The 19,903-nt window shown below is 34.9% G+C and overlaps 1 protein-coding gene across 3 annotated transcripts; it reads right to left on the reverse strand.

The window, feature by feature from the left end:
• Positions 1-9,339: 9,339 nt before the first annotated feature.
• On the reverse strand, positions 9,340-18,207 carry LOC131642406 (uncharacterized). Of its 3 annotated transcripts, none has more exons than XM_058912665.1 (9): positions 17,932-18,207; positions 14,525-17,064; positions 11,909-13,196; positions 11,556-11,830; positions 11,271-11,447; positions 10,710-10,846; positions 10,333-10,421; positions 10,180-10,260; positions 9,340-9,795 (listed from the first exon to the last, which is right to left on the reverse strand). In XM_058912665.1, the coding sequence occupies exons 1-8, from the start codon at positions 18,116-18,118 to the stop codon at positions 10,232-10,234; spliced, it is 4,722 nt and encodes a 1,573-aa protein (XP_058768648.1). In that variant the 5' UTR covers positions 18,119-18,207; the 3' UTR covers positions 9,340-9,795; positions 10,180-10,231. The 3 variants fall into 3 exon arrangements, with proteins under 3 accessions (XP_058768648.1, XP_058768644.1, XP_058768640.1); XM_058912661.1 differs by having other exon boundaries at positions 9,340-9,721; positions 11,909-13,199; XM_058912657.1 differs by having other exon boundaries at positions 11,909-13,199.
• Positions 18,208-19,903: the final 1,696 nt, after the last annotated feature.

Genomic DNA, 19,903 nt, shown 5'->3' on the forward strand with positions numbered 1-19,903 from the left:
TTTCTTCCCATGGGTTTCACCCAAATTTGGACATTTTAGAATAATGTCCAAAAACAATATATTTGCATGGTGGTTCTTTGGTTTTTTTAAGAGTGAAAGTTTTATTCAAAATGAGGGCAAATTCATGTCTTGACTTCTAAATAAAAGTTGTAGATCCATATCTTAAACTTTATCTCCATTGATGCATAAGAAGAAGATAAAAGAATTACAAAGAGAAAGGGAGAGAAAAAACGTAACTAACATTTAATATCAACAAACTTTCACAAATGCTCAATATGTTACAATTGCAACTAACTTTGAGTTTATATACATTAGCTCAAACTCAAATACAAACCAAATGAAATTGAAATTAAACTACTTGAAATTTTAATTATACTTAACATCATTCCTTAATTCATATTCAAGATTAAAAATCAACAACACCAATTACATCCCTCAAATTGATGAAGTGTTCAGTTTTGATTGCCTTGGTCAGCACATCCGCAAGTTGCTTATGAGTGCTAAAGTGAACAACCTCAAACACTTCATTTTAAAGCGCAGAAAATAGTACTTAGTATCTATGTGCTTGCTTCTTCCATGAAGCATTGGGTTCATAGCAAGGCTTATTGCTGACTTGTTGTGAATCATCAGTTTTACTGGTTTACTCACCTTGAACTTCAGTTCATGCAGCAAATTTATCAGTCAAACAACTTGGCAAGCATATAATGCACTAGCTATGTATTATGCCTCACAAGTTGACAGTGCAACCACAGGTTGCTTCTTGGAGCATCATAAAATGGAAGCTCCAAGATACATAAATAGGTACCATGTAGTACTCCTTCTGTCCACTCTATCACCACACCAGTCTGATCCTGATAGCATATCAACTCAGCATCATATGACACTCTAGATGAAAACATAATTCCATACCTTATAATTCCCCTTATATACCTGGGTATCCTGACTACAACTTGGTAATGTGGCCACTTTGGCTTAATCATAAACCTAATTATCATTCAAACTACATAACATATGTCGGGCCTGGTGTTACACAAGTATCTTAGAGAACCAAACAACTATATGAAAGTTGTAGCATCTACTTCCTCACCATCCGCATGAGAATCAAGTTTATGGTTTATCTCTGCAAGTGTAACTGCAGACTTATAATTCATCAGCTCAAATCTCTTCAACAACTCAAGTTCATACTTCTGTTCATGCCCAATGATTCCGCTATCAAAGTGTAAAATCCCCATCCTTAGAAAGTATATCATGTTTCCAAGGTCATTCATATCAAACGCATTCACCAACACCCTTTTGAACTTGTTTATCTCGGAAATACAGCTCCTTGTCAACTGTATATCATCAACATAAAGACATACCAACATCATATTATCATATGGGGTATGTTTCACATAGACACATACTCAAGCTCACACTTATGAAATCCATGTTGCTTGAAAAATGAATCAATCTTCAGATTCCAAGTCCTTGGAGCTTGTTTAAGCATGTACAAGGCTTTATGCAGCTTGTACATAATCCCTTCTTTATTCTTTATCACAAATTCATGTGGTTGTAATTCATAAACTTATTCTTGCAATGGACCACGTAAAAAAGATGATTTTACATCTAAATGTATCATAGGCCAATTCTTACTTGCACCTATTGAAATGATCAATCTTATTGTCTCATGTCTAGCTACATGTGCATACACTTCAAAGTAGTCTAAGCCAGATTTTGTAGAAATCCTCTAGCTACTAACCTTAATTTATGCTTGACAATTGACCATCTGGATTATATTTATTTTGAAAACCCATCTCACATTGATGGTTTTCTTGTTCTTTGTCAAAACAGACAATTTTCACGTCTTATTTCTTTCAAATACCTCAAGTTCTTCCTTCATGGTCTTCATCCGTACTTTCTTCTTGAGTGCCTCACTGACGTTTATAGGTTCAGAGTCCACCATCATGGTACACTGTATGACGTCACCTTCAGATTCAATCTCAGTATCATGCAACAACTCGAAGTCTGCAAGTGTCCTTGGTATCTGTCTAATTCTTTGTGGCCTCTAAAACTACGTATGTTCACCTTCCGAGACAGGTCCACCATCAGAGGCAAGTGTCATATCCCAAATCTTGACCCTAAGATCATACATCATTCACATCTCAATCATCAATCAAGAATTTCATCTTAAAGCTCTGTTGTTGATGTTATGCTCACTTCAAGATCATCGAGCACCAATGTTTATGTATTTTGTATATGTTATACTAACCAAAATACCAAAAATATTGCCTTGTGCTTTTGTATGTTTGTGTTTTGTAGGTACCAAGTAAAAAATATCCATCAAAAATACATTTTTCATCATCTTGCAGCAAGCAATCGATTGCACAAAGAGAGCAATCGATTGCACCAACTTGTTTTGCACCAGATTTGCCTTCTGTCATCTGTGCAATCGATTGCACCAACTGTTTTCGCACCAGATTTGAGCAATGCAATCGATTGCACTAAGGAAGCAATTGATTGCACCAATGCGAAATTGGAAAAATGAAGGCAATTTTCAGCTTTTGAGGAGTGTGTCACCATTTTCATGTGTGGCGTGAAGGTTCTAGATTGCACAATCAATTTCCTACATCATTTTGATCAATCTTATCATGTACCTTCATTTGATGACATAAACACCATTGGGTCATAATTTTGACTCCAAATTCATTTACCAAACCTAATTTCATTTACCAAGCCTAACTCCAAACCACCACTAATCCTAAGCCTAAATCCTATAAATAGAGGCATTCACCTCTTTATTTCACAAGCTTGAAAAGCCAAAGGAACTCTTGCATTTTATTTCCCCATCTCTCCTAAATCATTCAAAGCTCTCTTCTTCCATCAAAAAGTTAGTGAGCTCCACCTTGAACCTTACAAAATTGAGCTAAACCTTCATCTAAACACTATCTCTTCATCAAATGTGAGTAGATTCAAGCTTTGGTGTTGTGTTCTTGAACAAGATTCAAAGTTTTGTGAAGAATTTGGTAAATCTCTAGATCCATTCCATATTCCAAGATGTGTTCCATTGTTGTTTATGTGTGATGCACCTTTGGTGCTACATTGATGCTATTTGATGATTTTTTTGATGGTATTTTCTTGCATGATTTGATCCAAGATCACAAGGTGTTTGGTTTTATGTTTAAACTAGTTTTTTCCCTTTGATTACTGTTTTTTTCAAAAAAATTACATAGTGCAATCGATTGCTCTCTTCATGCAATCGATTGCACAGTTGCAAAAAATGTGAAGTTTTTAAAAATTAAAGAAGGTGCAATCGATTGCTCCCTTAGTGCAATCGATTGCACGCTGACAGAATGTGGTTTTTTGTCTTTTTAACCTTGTTTTTTGTATCTCTTCTTCTCTACTTCATTAATATCATTGGATCTAGGATGTTGATATGTTTGAAATAGTCAAATCTATAATATTAGATGAATGATATTAATGATAGTGTGAGTGATTTTATTTTAATGTCTCTTTATTCTTCTTCTCCTTCTTTTTCTTTTGATCGATGAAGTTTTTCAATATCTTGAGAATTCTTATGGATTCTTGATGAAAACGAGATCGCTACCTATTTTCTTTTCGTGCGGTATTGCTTTCGGAGAACAGTCTATATATTGTTTCTCTCGCATACATTAGCACATAAATTGTTGACCGGCCTCGTTGTAGGGTGACTTCTACATAATTCACTTGGCGATCTGCTTAACATAGCGCAACATTGTCCCTAAATCGGAAAAGATCCAATATGGCAGAGAATTGTATGCGGTTGATTTAAAACTTATGGAAGTTTGTCGTGTAGTCGCTATGATTTTATCAAGCTTCTGATAAACTTCCATTAAATTTAAATTCGATATCATCCTTCACTCACCATCGATCTTCATTACTAACAATTCGATGATATACTTGACAAGTTTCAAGATGGTCATCTTGCTAACATTTAACAATTAACTTTAATTTCCGCATTTTATAATATTGTTCTTTATATTTCTTTCTTTATGCTTTATTTTATCATTCATCATGTTTATGTTTCCGCTATTTTCTCTTTGTCCATTTGGACGTTTGTTTATGTTTCTGCCATTTTCCCTTTGTCCATTTGGACGTTTTGTTTATGTTTCCGCTATTTTCCTTTTGTCCATTTGGACCATACTCTATTTTTGTGCTAAAACATTAATAATGAACTTAAAACGATAAAAAAATATCTAAGCCCCATGGACTATTGGTTGCTATTCCGAGCATTTTGGAGACCTGGACTTGTTGGACTTAGTATCTCTGGACCCTATTATTCTGTTGTTATTATGTCTGTTATTCTGTATGAAATTGGGTTGTTGTCTGTTTATTTGTGCAGGTATTTCCTCAAAAGTCCTTGATGGTTAATTCCAAGGCATTGATATTAGGATTTTGCCTATACACAACCGTTACTCTACCCGATTTTCATCAGAATTTTATGATATATTCCAAAGGCTTCATACAAGTTGTGCTAAATATAATAAGTTCACTTGGATCCCCAAGTGGTAATGCATTGGTTTAGTGTTGGTAGTCTAAAGGATGGGAAATCTACCTTGACTCATAATGTCAAGTGTTGGCTTCTTATTTTGGTTAGACCGTTCTTTTCTTTAGCTTTTATTTTATGCTCTAGGGTAGTCCCTTCATCTCCTCACCTTCTTAGATTTTCAAAATTTTCTCTGTTTTTCCAAAACCTTCTTATGTTTGCAACCTCTTTCAAATATCTTTGTTTAAAAAAATATCTTTTGCCCTTAGTGGCTTTTCTTCAAAAGTTTAGACACGATTAATTGTTATAGTGAGTTGCATACCCCACGATTTTGATATTGATTTATATGATGGAATCTTTTCCACTTGAGAGAGCTAGTGGCATACTTGTTGATTTTATCCAAGTTGGAGCCCTTCTCTCATTTATGATGCAAAGAATCCATTTGTTTCTCATGTTCAAAATTAATGGCTGAGTATTCTCTCCGACGATGATAAAGTATTTATTCCTTTTAAAAATATTCCCGTTTAAATGGAACTACATTAGCTCTGACTTCTCCATTGCACCGAGGAGGTATGTAGGCACAAGATGTAATGTCTTGCCGAGCTTATTTTAAAAATCAAACAAACCTTTTCTTCTCGCACACAATATCTTTTAATAAACACAAATTTTCAAAAAGGTTCCTGTGGAGTACCACTGACATGAGGGGTGCTTAAAACCTTCCCCTTGTATAATCAACACTCGTACCTAAGATCTCTTTTGTTTTAAAAAAAAATGAGTTTTTTTCATTCTTTTCACATTTCCTTTGGAAAAAATAAAGCGTGGTGGCGACTTTATCTGAAATAATGAGTCGAGTCAATCTAATGGCTTTGATCTCAGATTTTCCCCACTACAGCATGATCACCTTTAGAGGTAGGAACATTTTTAGAGACAGTATTTTCTTCAGAGGCATGATCACCTTCAAAGGCAGGACCACCTTCGAAGGTTGGATTATCTTCAGAGTCATGATCACATTCAAAGGCATGTCAACCATCAGAGGTAGGATCCCCTTCAAAGGCAAGTCCTTCAGAGGCGTGCTGAGACTTGTTCCAGCCTCATGTTTTTTATTCTTTCACTATGATATCTCTCTTTACAACGATTATGTTGGTGACTTGACAATAGAGCTTATAAGCACGTGTATAGTTGTAACCTATAAGCAACATGACTTTGCTTCTGTTATCCAATTTCCTTCTAGTAGAATCTGGTACGTGTTAGTAACATACAAAACCAAACACCTTGAAATGTCTCACATATGCCGACGTGGCAATAGTTTCACCATAAAATGTGTAAGGCGTATTTTTTTCTTTCAACATATTTTTGGTCATGTTGAGAAGAGTTATATTCCTTCTCTCAACAAAACCATTGTGTTGTGGAATGTATGTAGTAGTCACCTCATGCTCAATATCATGCTTCTCACAGAACTTCTTGAACTCTGCAGAGTTAAACTCACCTACACCATCGATTCTGAGGATCTTCAACCTTTGTCCATTGTGATCTTTAGCCTTCACTTTGAACTTCTTAAATTCAGAAAATACCTCATGTTTGAAATTTATGAGTGTTATCCATGTCATTCTTGTGAACTCGTCCACAAATGACACAAAGTACTTATTTTCTCAAAGTGAGGGTACTTCAAGTATCCCATATACATCATAATGCATCACACCCAAAGCATGTGTTTATCTTTAAGGCATTTCTGATGAGAATGGCAATCTTGGTTGCTTTCCTTTCATGCATATATCACATGATTTATCTGGTGCCACAATCTTTGGAATTTCACGTACCAGATTCTTTGAGCTCAGATGTCCTTAACTTCTGAAGTTTATATGTCACAATCTCTTGTGCCACAATTGACTTTCCTTTACAACATTAGTTGCATTGAGGCATTGAGTGTATGTTGTTTCAACATTCATCGTGAATGTTTTGTTTCTTCCCAATGCAGAATGCATAATCAACTTCTTGTTACAGTCATACAACTTTAAGAGATTGTCCTTCATGGTTACTGAAAACCTTTTTCATGATGTTGACCTACACTAATCATATTTCTCTCCATGCCAGGAATGTACCATACATCCTTAATCACTAGAATTTTTCCATTCTTCAGTTTTACTTTGACATTTCTCATTCCTTCAGCATTCAGATACTTACCATCAGCACATCGGATCTTGATTTTTCTACTATAGTCAAAATCAATCAGCCATTGCTTGTTTCCAATTAATTGATTTGAGAAGCTAGTGTCCCTATACCACCAGTCCACCATTTTCCCACATTCATTCTCATATGTCATCAATAGCAAAGATTCATCCTTAGAGTCTCCTTTGGCTATGTTGGCTTCTTCACTTCTTTTTCTTTGTTTGACTAGCAATCAGCACCAAAATGACCAAACTTGTTACACTTGTAGCACTGAATCATTCTTTTTTCCCTTTTGAACATTCGTATGTTTCTTCTCATTTGGATTGGAGACTTATGACTTCTGAACACCACCACCATTCTTTTTCTTATTCTCTAGCCATGCTTGCTTCTTGTTCTTCTTCACAAAAGAAGCTTTCGGAGTTTGTTCTGTTTCCTTTTTAGAGTTTCTTTCAGTCAGACGCAATTCTTGTGCCTCTGGAGTTCTTCAATTCTAATGGTGTTTGTGTCTTTCGAATGTTCTATGGCTACAACTATGTAATCAAACAGTGGAGTAAGAGATCTTAGTACTTTTACAATGATTACTTGTTCAGAAAGTGTTTCTCCAAAAGACTTCATCTCATTTGTGACCTCAATCACTTTGGAGATGTAATCAGGCACCTTTTCATTGTTCTTCAAGCTGAGATTCTCACGTTGCTCGCATGGGGATTCCATCTTTACTTTCTTCACTGATGTGTCACTACCATAGCACTGCACAAGTGTATCCCACGCCGCATTCGCCGTCGTCGCGCCTATAATCTTCTCAAACACCATCGTATCCACACACTGATGGATATAGAACAATATTTTTTATCCTTCTTCCTCACTTCAAGTTGCGTATTTCTTTGTGCTTCTGTTGCGCTTTCTACAACTGGTGTTTAATTGTCATTGACGAGATCAAGAACATCTTTAGCGCCAAACAACACACGCATCTGAATCGATCATCAATTATTATTCTTTCCATAGAATACTGGAAGCTTTGTATTCAAGCTACCATTTATGTTGTCCATCTTCGTTCTTATGCATATCGCTCAATCTCACCAACACCTGTGTTTCCCAAACCCGAAGAATCAAGAAATGTGATTCTCTTCAATTTCAATCTTCAATTCAGTGTGAATTTAAGGAACAAAATCAATCATACACCTCACATACACTCGTGTTTCTCTGTGAATCAAATCGGAGCTCTGGATACCAATTTGTTGGAGTTAACAATGAAACTCTATTAATGCACAAGAAGAACAAGATGGTGAAAGAATAACACGCATCTGAATCGACCATCGATTCTTATTCTTTCCATCGAATACTGGAAGCTTTGTATTCAAGCTACCATTTATGTTGTTCATCTTCGTTCTTATGCATATCGCTCAATTATCACAAACACTTGTGTTTCCCAAACCCTAAGAATCAAGAAATGTGATTCTCTTTAATTTCAATCTTCAATTCAGTGTGAATTTAAGGAACGAAATCAATCATACACCTCACATACACTTATGTTTCCTTGTGAATCAAATCGGAGCTCTGGATACCAATTTGTTGGAGTTAACAATGAAACTCTATTAATGCACAAGAAGAACAATATGATGAAAGAATTGCAGAGAGAGAGACGTAACTAATTTTTAATCTCAACAAATTTTCATTTGTTACAATAACAACTAACTTTGGGTTTATATACACTAGTCTAAACTCAAATGCAAAGTTGCAAACCAAATGAAACTGAAATTAACCTACTTGAATTTGAATTACACTTAATAAATAATGGGGTGAATGCAAACTGTCGTAACGGCTAAAATATTTTACAAAAATATTTTAAAAAATTTAAAATATATATTTCAAAAAATATTAAAAATTATTTAAAATAGCTTTAAATTTAGAGAATTTCTCAATTCACCCCTTGAATCTCTTAGCCATCCAGTGAAATTTCTTTTATGCTCCCTGCTTCTGTAGATGTATCTCCGGAAGTACTTTTAAAAAAAAAAGTTTTTCCGTAGGTTCACTCTATTTTCAAAATCTTTCGTAGATGTAGTTACAGAAGATTTCATGAACTTAATTAATTTGGGATTTTTTCAAGTTTCACTATGTTTTAACGTTTCCGTAGATGCAAATGTGAAAAAAATCCAAATTTTAAAAAAATATATATATTTCCTGAGATACATCTACAAAAGCATAGAGGCAATTTTGGCAACTCGCATGGTGTGTGAGAGATCCAAGGGGTGGGGTTAGAGATTCTCAAAATTTAAGTGATTTTAATATTAACAAAAATCATAGCAAATAATTAAATTTCTAAAATAATTGTTTAAACTAATTTTTCATTTAAAACTTATTTTAAAAATGGAGAAAAAATTAACAAAAATATAAAATAGAACAAAATAAAAAACGCCCGTGGTGTATAATTTGATAAAACCATGTAAGTTGTTTTAATTTATTGGTTTGATAATATTTATTTTAATCCCCTTCGTGAAAAAAAAGAGTCGTAACTCCCCCACTTTTGTTTGGCAATCACGGGCACATTGCAAATTTGAAATGAGCTATTTCCTCTTTCCAGTTCTTGTACTCGAACATTATGACGACTTCTGCTGTAACAAAATTTAGACGGATTACTCAATAAATGACTTCAAAGTGAAAGAACAAACGCTGGTGACGATGAGGTATACAAAACCTTCTATTTATTAGTTAGTTAAACAAGAATATACTAATGAGCAGTAAGAATGCATAATTCATCTGCTCAAATTTATAATATCAGAAACTTTAGCTAAATTTAAGTGTCATAAACTAACATTCAACATTTGTGCAAAGAACTTGCACAAACCTATGCCTACCAACCGCCGTGTACATTCTTTACTATTGTCCTAATTCAAGAGCCTTAAAAGATAGCAACTCCTCGCTTCATTTTGACAATGAATTTCTTACATACATCAGCTTCTTCTACAATTAATAAGTTAACTATACAAACGGATACATCTTAAACAAAACTCAAGATCCTTTGAAGTAGCAGACTTGAGGATGTCTCGTAAAGAAACTCTGCAAAAATAGGGCAGGGATCATTTAATCATCTTTGCAGCTGCACTGTTTTCCGTAATGAAGCTACAAAAAAACTGCCACAGGAATACAAAAGACCAAGTCTATTGTTAGATTTATATAAGATAAGTAGTTCTATTACATCATTTTCACTAGAAGGTTTTTCTAGTGCATGCAACAGGCCAACAAAACCCCTCCCAAATCATTTAGATTGAATTGAATTAAACCATAAATAAAGAATAGAAAGAAAAATAAAAAGATCACTCAAATCCACGTCCTTTGCCCATACATATAAGCTTTGTTACTTGTCTTTCATCAAACCTTAGCCATATTGGGCAATGGTGTAAATAGTAACTTGACTTTTTTTTATAAGGGTCGTGGTAATTTGTGCTCCTAAACCTAAGGATATACATGCTATGGAATAACCAAATTATTGACCTTCAGAATATCCAAAAGCTTACCAAGGATTAAAAGGAATCACTTCGTTATGGAGTCTAAACTCCTGACTTGGTACTATAACCGAAACTTCCGAGGCAGGAGAGCTGTAAAAGAATGCAATTGGTGCTTAGTCTATAGACAACTAATACATAAAAATGCAAAACATTTAAAATTACCTTCTGCTATATTGCAAAAACTTTGCCGAGGAAATATTGTCTCTGGGTCCATTGCCTGAGAAGAAACAGCCAGCAACAGGCTATGCTTACTGTAAAAAGCAATCAAAACTCAACGCTTTTAGATAACTGGATATAAGCCAAAAATTCATTTAAATTTTGTTATCAAGCAGTAGTTATCTATCTGTTGCATTAAACTTTGCACAATTTTCTTGGCCAACTGCATATTGCTTTTAAGGCTTTTATTTAGTTTATTTTCCTTGATTCAGTTGGACAAAAAAAATATCCACATAAGCACATGCACCATAAAAATAACATTGAGAGACAGCGCCCTGACTTTTTTAAGCGGGTACTATGCAAAAACATGAACAGTCACAAACCTTGCCCATGATGGTATAAACTTATTAGATGGTCTGTCATCCTCATCTTCATCATCATCTGATTTATATGGAGACATCTCGTATGATTGCTCTAGAGGTGAGTTTTTGATGATCAAGTCATTGTCTTCCATTGTTGCCTATAAAGATATTAAAATCTCACAATGGTTAAAAAGGAACCAAGTAACACATTTAAATATTAAAAATAAAAGATTCCAGAAGGTCATTGTAAGGCCTCATCATCAGTCAGGCCCTGCGTAGCACAAGTACAAGCTGAACTTATTACACAACAGTGAATAAATCATATTATCACTTCAAGTAATTGTTGAGCACTATATATTAGGAAACAGTTGGCTTTGAACAACTAATATTTAGCAGCAGTTAACTAAAAGCATTGGCATTATTTGACTGGCCAGAAAATAAGCAGCCTGCATCGTTAGTAGAAAAGAACTTTGTATAAAACTAGAAAAAAAAAATTCTGTTCTGGACCAAACTGCTATGAAATCCTTCCATCTATGATTGTTAAAAGATAACACAGAAGAGAGCCACAGAAAACTATTTTACCTTTCCTTTATTGGCACATTCGATCTGAGATTCATACTTTTCATGACAGCTTTCCTTGGTCAAATGTTCAGTATCTGAAATTTTCTCTGCATTGTCTTGTCTATTTTCTTGAAGTAGCAATTTGTCACGATCGTCTCTTCCATCCACAATTTTCCTACTTTCGCGTACTTCTTTACCCTAGACCAGAAAATTTATTATATTAGCACTCACGCAAAATCAAAATAGAAAGAGAGACAGAATAATTTATTGACAAAAGAAGCATTTTACTGAAGTTGGTCAGTGTACTTTTAACTCTTCTTTCTTAGCAAGTATCTTCCCGTGCTCTCGCTGTTTCATGTCATTAACACGCTTCCTTTTTTCTTCTTTCTCCTTTTTCTCTTCATTTTCTCTTGGTCTCTTTTTTGCTGTCATTTTGGCCTCCTCTTTCTTTCTTTCTTCTTTTTTCTTCTGCAGCTCCATCAACACCTCCTTCTTCTTTTTGCGCTCATTCTCCTTCATTTCATCATTGCGCTTAGCTGCCTCAGCAGCCTTCAGCGCCTTAATTTTGATAACTTTCTTGCCTAAATTGTCACTTGTTAGGGTTATAATAATTGTATAGTAGAAAAATAGTATTCACTTTTTAAATAACTACTAAGTACCTGGCAAAACTGCCGCTGCTTGCTTTTGCTGCACTAATGGAATAAAGGAAGTAATGTTAGATACAATATTCTTGCGCGTAGACTTCCTTCCAGAAAAAGTGGGGCGTTGTAGTTTCATACTATCTTTTCCAGATAACTTTGGCCTACTGGATCTTTTATGGACTGATTCAGAGTTCCTCTTGGCACCATTTGCTCCAAGAGATATACTCTTGTTATCCTTCCCCTTACTTGTTAATCTTGTCCTATTTCCATCCTGCTTGTCAAGTTTCTTTTTTACTTTATTGTGAGTCCCGTCAAAGTTAGATTCTGAGATCACAAAATCCTCCTGTTCACTAGCTAATGCATCTTGTAAAACTGATGTAGAGGGGTTTGCATTTTCTACAATCTTGGTAATTGACTCAGTCATTCCTTCTGGACCAATGCCTTGTTGGAATGTACCATCAAAGTTAGATTCTGAGTTCAGAAAATCCTCCTGTTCACTAGCTAATGCATCTTGTAAAACTGATGTAGAGGGGTTTGCATTTTCTACAATGTCGGTAATTGATTCAGTCATTCCTTCTGGACCAATGCCTTGTTGGAATGTACCAGCAATCTCATCCACATTTTCATTTTCTTCACTTATGCAGGGTAGCTCTGGTTTTGAACTCATACGCTTTCCAGAACTGCCAAAGTTAGAAGTAAATCTATCTCTAAGAGTTTGGACCGAAGATTTTGGTCGGTAATCAGAAACGGACCTTGGACTCCCATCGTTTAGAGGACGGGAAGTCCTTAAACCATATCCTTCCAGAAGTCCATCAGGTAAAGACCGATAAACGTTCGCTATGCTGGGCAACTTGTATGGAGTTGAAGAATAGCATGATGGAGAGCACGTGAATCTTGATCCATCAAGTGATGAATTATCGGCTGAGTTACTGGGAAGATTTATACTTTTGAAATCCATTTCATCTCGAGCAGTGTATGGTTCATTATCTGTTTCAATAATAAATCCTTCAAACTCTGGTAAAGCTTCCCCTGTATCAATCGAATCCAAATCTCGGAATCTTGGAGAAACAGACAAACCATCTACGAATTCAGTATCACCTTCGGGATAGATTCTTCTACTTGGGGTGGTTCTTTCAACAGAAGTCAGATGCTCTGCATTATTTTGTCCAGAATTAACCTGGAGGTACCATGACCCTGCCTTCCCATCAAAGGTGAACCTCGCTGATTCACTACTAAAATTGAACGGCTCTGCTTCTGGCAATATAAGGGTGTCCGATTCTCTGCCTCTACCATCTGAGATAAGTTTCTGCTGACAAGTAATCATTGAATCACAAACTACTCAGACAAATCAAGTAAAATGGAAAAATAGCTTTTACAAATATATATCTGCACAATGCACATATACACTTATATATTAACTTTTATGCAGAGTAGGAGAATACAGATTTCTTTCACTGTTCAGTTACCAGTGCAGTTCTGGTTAAATACAATGTATTTTTAAACAAGCCAATGACTAATAGAGAGCCAGGAAAAATTGGAAGATCCTGAAGTGTAACATTTATGAATCAACAGTAAAATTCATTTTCATTTGCCAGAATTTTTATTATTCACTGTAGCTCAAGGAAGATGATCTTTCACTGATTATCCCCAAAACAAAGTATATACTATATAGTTATACAAACAATTAGAAACTAGCCTATTCATGAAACTTTCTGATCATACAAGATATGGCTCATGCCATAAGGCTGTGAAGTGTCACAATCTATAGTATTATTGGATAGAACTACTATATTTCCATACTAAAAGGCAATCAAAACTTAATTCAATTTTTCCCCTAGTTCAATTGCTTTACAATGTGTTGTTTGCTCTCATTAATTTGAAACAAAAAAGAGACCAAAAGTTAGAAGAAAAATAAAGCAATGTAAAAACATGTATAACAATTTTTCAATTCAAATTAGAGAATTAGCTTACCAAAGTTAATGAAAAACAAACATCAGCTAAAAATGTTGTTCCCCTTCCCCCTAGATGGGCTTACTAGAGTTATTATTGAGAGTTTTGTGGGGCTTTTAGGATTTATTCTTCATTTCTATTGAAATCAGTTTTATTTAACTCGGATGATTTATTTCATTTTCAGTATCCTCTATCGCATAAATACTAAAGGTATTATTATTGCTTTTATATTTGCTTAAGAATAAAATGAAGAACACTACTACATTTTTTAATTTGTATAAAACAAGGCTGCGCTACAATGTATGTAGACTGAGATTTAATCTTGTATTATCAATTAACTGAGCTAACTTTCCACCTCTCCTTCTGTTTCATTATTCTCTATCCTGGAAAATATTTCAAATAAGAGTAAAAACCTTAAAACCACTACTTTTTATTTCCCACAATTTTAAGAACAATTATTTTATCTGAAATAGCTTTCTAATGATTGTGTGATCATCCAGTAAAGTAAATCTGGCAAAGTCTGTCAAAACAACACTGCAAGACAATTACAGTAGTAAAGATGTTAACCAAGACTGCTTGGCATACAATTTGATATTCAATATTGAATGACACCAACTTCGTTAGCACAAAGATATATAGGAAATCCAAATCTACTGTTGAATGCTTAAAATATTAAAGATTTACCTCGTCTTTTCTCACTGTAGATGAAGACCCTTCCATTTTTTGGCTTTCCCTGGTGTCTTCTATCACATCTATTGGGCTTTTACTGACACGTTCATGTCCTATATCATCCGCCTGATCAAATGCAATATGTTGAACTTCAATGACAGTCTCGGGATTGTCTTCTTTGATACTTGAGGTACCACTTGCAGGCCTTTGGTTGTTAGAATCAACTAGCTTTTCCATTAAGTGTGTAGAGTCTGGAAGAAATTTCTCTGATTCAATCTCAATCTTTCTTTTCTTATGCTGAGAGCATGAATGCTCCAAATCATTAGTGAAACCCTCTGGGGAACTATTGAAGTTATGGACATCAGTTGAAAAACTGGTAACTTTTCCATTGCTTGCCTGCCTCAATAACTCACCATTTTGATCCCAGGAAATGGTATCTGGGGCCTGTTGTGCCAAATCAACATTCACTTCATCAGTAGGAACACTAACTGAGAACACAGCATTGGATTTTGTAACACTTTTGTCTGTATGTCTAGGGAGACCATTTTCAGTAACTGCTTCTGAAAAAAAATCTGCCAGAACTTCCTGCGTGTCATCATCAGGTGACTTCAATGGTTCCGATAAAGCAAGAGGTTCTTTATCTGGTGACTTTCGCTGGCTTCCTTTCAAATCAGGGCTACATATTCCATCCCTATTAGTCTCTTCACCATCATCAAAAACAAGTTCTTTAGGCATCTCAGACATAACAAAATCAGGGGAAAGCCTCGAGACGGAAACCTCCTCCCTAACCTTGGGATTAACAGAAGTGAGTGTTGACCCCAAACAAGAAGGATCTTTATCAACTATTCCATCAAAATCAAGATGAACTTTGGCAGTAGTTGTAGCAGATTTGTGTTTAGCATTATCAGTAGAATTGGCATCAGATGCTATATTTTCTAGGACATCAAAGTCCTTTTCAGCCACTATTTTAATGTAGAAAGATTCTGCAAGAATAGACCCACCATCTAAATTGGAAGACCTTGCTGGCCTCACTGAACTTTTTTCTGTGCAACTAGTCTCAGCCCTGGTATTTCTAGAAGCATCAACTTCTGCAATGTTCTCCTTCTCTGCAGAATTCACTGAAATTTGTAAATCTACTTTGGAATACTTTGGACTTGAAGATAACCTTCTAGTCTCCAGTTTTGTAGGCTGTACATTTTGAGACTTCTTACCCGCTGATTCGGAACGGGCAGCCCTTTGCCTGCGAGAATTGGAATTTGGAAACATTGATAACTTTGAATTTCGGGTTAAGTATACATTTCCAGAAGCACTTCTACTTAAATATTCTTTTGTTTTTAATGCAGAAATGTGAGGTTCCTTTTGGCTACATAAAGACCTAACAATGTCCACTGAGGGGTCCTGCAAATTCTTCAAAATTAAAGGTTGGGGAAATTGCACAGATTTATCAATAGACTTTGCAGAACCATTGGTTGAGAAAAAATCATCCCCTGGTGATGGATATGAACTTCTATGTAGTTTTAACCTACTCTGAATGTTACTTTTTTGTTCAGTTTGGCAGAAGTCACCATCTTTAACAATATTCCTCCTACTTCCATTGATACAGTCAGAGGTTTTGCTTAAATCGGTTAACTCAACATGAGAACATGGTTGATTCAAATCAGATACTTCAACCACTTTGCATCTTTCTGAGGTGCTGTCTAAGTTTAATAATTCACTACTATGTTCTGCCTGGCTAGAACTTCTAGGTTTGCTTAATCTTTTATCATAGACACTGCTTCCAATATCCTTCTTCTGAAAATCCATTATATTTGGTTCCTGAACCCCACAGCTTCCATTTATAAAAGAAGGCCGGTTGATAAGCTCCATTTCCTCATTCAAATCATTAAGTGGAGGACCAACTTCCTTCTCTACAGAAGACCTACCGATACACAAAGAGTTGAACTTCTGGGATGAACTTTTAGATCTTGTTATACGGCCAGTGTAATTAGAACTGTTATCTTTCTGAGTTAGACAGTCCCCTCTTCTCATTTCTTCCGTCAAACACCTCCGGTTGTTTGGATGAAACTCATTGACCAAGCTTAACTCCTTGTTATGATCTTCTTGTAGAGATGGCGGTGCAGAACGTGTAGCTGCAGCAGTACAATCCCCAGCATTATCACCATCTCTTGACAACAGTTTGGACGCTTTTGCACTGTTACGTTGCTCCAGAGCTTTCTGCCTCGACCTTGATCTATGCAACTTGGACAATGACATTGCTGGGTCAAAGAAGCCCTCCGAGACTCTTTGTCCTATCTGAGTCTGAGGTGAAACAGCAACTGAATCCAATTCTGGAGGACCACTTGAGGCACATCCAGCATTACTAACCGAGCAATCCGGCAAATTTGAAAGCCTTCCCCCTGTATCATGGTCTTTATTAAAAGCATGGACTTCATTATGCAAATCGTCAGATACAGCATCCAGATTGTTGTACAGACTGCAATGATCACCAACAGAAGGAACTCCAAATTGTGTTTGTGATGGTTGGCCTTGATAAACAGTATCATCTTTGAATAAATCTGCATACATGGAAAAATATTTTTGATAAATCAGGATCAAAATTTTTTAAGCATAGTGTTGGTTCTACGATGAAAATAATTGATTTTGAATGAATTGATTATGTAAAATTGATTCTAGCTAAAAGTTAGAAGAAGTTAAAGTAATTTATGTTTGCATAACTTTATGTAGACATGAGTTTAATATAGTAAATTTCAATGCAAAAATCATGTTTAAACTCAAAAGCTTCAAATTCTAGTTTCAAGTAAAAATCACGTTTAAACTCAAACGCTACAAATTCTAGTTTAAAGTAAAATCACATTTAAGCTCATAAGCTACAATTTCTAGTTTCGAGTAGAATCAATTCTAGAGGCAGAATAAATTCTACTTTATAAAAACCAAACACCTCAAAATCATTACAAAATCAATTCTACATCGCTTTTGGCTCTTGCAATCAAACATTTGCCAAGTAAATTTGGCTGAGAAGTTGTTACATTCTTCTATTGATACATAAAAGGATATAGAAGAAAAAAACAGGAAAATCCACATATTAACTGAAAATTAAAGTCTGATTAGTATTTATGTGCATAGATTTTAAAACCACATTTTAAAAATTAAGCAAAATCTAAAAAGCTTCACTATACATAAGCAAGGATCTATCAGAAAATAATAAGAATTAGAGTTAATTACAGTCCATATCATTATAATTATAACACAGGTAAATGCTTCCAAACCTAAAACGAAAAGAATGGCGCTATTTTCTCTCTCGTACACTATAAACCCTAATTCATGCGAAGGAATAAAGAGAGTCACAGAGATGGCGAGAGATAGTGAGAGATAGTGAGAGATAGCGAGAGATAGTGAGAGATAGCGAGAGATGGAGAGAGTACCTTTGGGATCTGAGGGGAAGGAGGAGTGAAGAGCGGAGTTAGCGAGCCATGGAGGAGGGGGGATTCCGTTGAAAATGAGTAGGGGAAGAAGATTGTGCTCCCAGAGAAGCGATTCCTGACGAACTTGCTCGACGATTTGCTTCTTCTTGTCGAAGATCTTGACGAGGTCCGTCTCCGTCGCCGACATTGGGAACGTTTTCAGCAGCACCGGACGGTGGTGGAGTGAGGAGAGAGAAAGGTGTGTGTTTGGCGCATTTGGAATTTTGAATTTGGAGATATACGTTGAACGCTCGTGATTGTGAGATTTGAAAAGTGTTTTATCAGAAAAAATAAAATAAAATAAGAAAAGAAAAAAGAAAAACTCGTGAGGTTATTTATTTGATAAGAGGATGGTGTAGCAGTCAGTGTTGGATTTATGATTTTAAATGTTTTTTTCATTCGAATGGTGAAATATTATATACGATTTTGATTTTAATATATTTAGAGATTTTAAAATTTTGAATTTCAAGGAATTTATCATTTGATTTATATGAATTAAAATAATATTTAAAAAATGATTATATTATAAGCTTTAATACATTATTCTTAATACACTTTTTTTTGTTAAAATTTAAAATATTTTTACAAAATTTAGTTGTACATATATAAAATTAAGAAAGTACTTATTATTCATTTCTTTCTCTTTTCTCTTTTTGTTAAAGGGGGTGTATTATTATTATAAAATATTTGTTAAATTATTTTTATTTTGAAGCCGGTTACTTTAATATGTATTATTTTTACTGAAGTATTTTCAATCATATATTTAAGAATATATAGATGTAGATTAAATAGTTAAAAATTTTATCATGCAAGTTTTTAAAAATCATTTTATAGGGAAGAATTTTTTTTTAATAATTAATTTTTAAAAAATTCAAAAAAAAATTACTTTTTTAAAAAATTACCTGAATAACTAAGTTTGGGGGTGCCTTAAGTATAGGTGTCACCCCACATGGCGCCAATGCTCAATTGAAACAACATTTATGTCATCCCCATGGCGCCTTCCAAATTTAAAATTTATATTGTTTTGATGTTTTGTTGTGAATATTGTGAATTTTGATGTTTTGTTGTTGTTAGAAGGTGTGTGGCCTTATTTGGGAGGGTAGTATCCTGACTTAGATATAATTAGAATAATTAATTAAGTTGAGTGTTAATTATTTAATTAAAATTAAGTATTAGTTGGTTGAAATAAATAATTAGAATTAATATTTGGTTAGATATAATAATAAAATTAGCTTGTATTTAAATACGTTTCGTGAAGGTTATAGTTGAGTCGGATTCGAAGGCTGCAGCCTGCAGTGGACATTAGTAATAATGTTGGGAACAAGAATCTCGCTTATGGTAATATAGCATGCCATATTCATAAACTAATGAGAAAGATGGATAAAGGGGAGGTTACTCATGTCTATAGGGAAGCAAATGGGTGTGTTAACCTATTAGCCAAACATGGCAAGAATTTGCAAGGCGAGAATATTGATTATCTTGATATTCCGAGTTGGCTTGGTAAAAGCTTTGCTTTCTCAAAAGTCTTTTTCAAACCTTCACAAATCCACCATAGTTCTGGATTAGTGCGCTACACCGACCAACATTTTTGGCAAACCCTCCAACCCAGTTACCTTTGTCATCTCTCATGATCCCTCCACATCCAGCTTTGCCATCCAAATCCTGTGCACCATCCACACTAACTTTCACGAAACTCCTTTCCGACAACATCCATTGAATCACCGTCTCCTCTGTGTTTCTCTCCATAATCTTCGAATTGATATTGACTGCCTCCTTATACGCATTCAGCCTATTGTCAGTATTTTCTTAAGTTTTATATGGCCTCAAGTAATCTACATTATGCAATTCTTTGTTCCGCTATTCCCAAATTGAGTGACAACCAATAGCCCAATAACAGCACCAGTCGCAATCCCCATCCATTGCTCCATTTATA

Source organism: Vicia villosa, linkage group LG1 (genome assembly GCF_029867415.1).
Source record: "Vicia villosa cultivar HV-30 ecotype Madison, WI linkage group LG1, Vvil1.0, whole genome shotgun sequence".
NCBI lineage: Eukaryota > Viridiplantae > Streptophyta > Magnoliopsida > Fabales > Fabaceae > Vicia > Vicia villosa.

Excerpts from the sequence above, each read along its gene's own strand:
- LOC131642406 (XM_058912661.1), bottom strand. The coding sequence starts at position 18,118 with ATGTCGGCGACGGAGACGGACCTCGTCAAGATCTTCGACAAGAAGAAG. Across the intron at positions 17,065-17,931 it reads CTTCCCCTCAGATCCCAAAG|ATTTATTCAAAGATGATACT; the intron begins GTACTCTCTCCA and ends CCATGTATGCAG. Across the intron at positions 13,200-14,524 it reads CTACAGTGAGAAAAGACGAG|CAGAAACTTATCTCAGATGG; the intron begins GTAAATCTTTAA and ends ATTACTTGTCAG.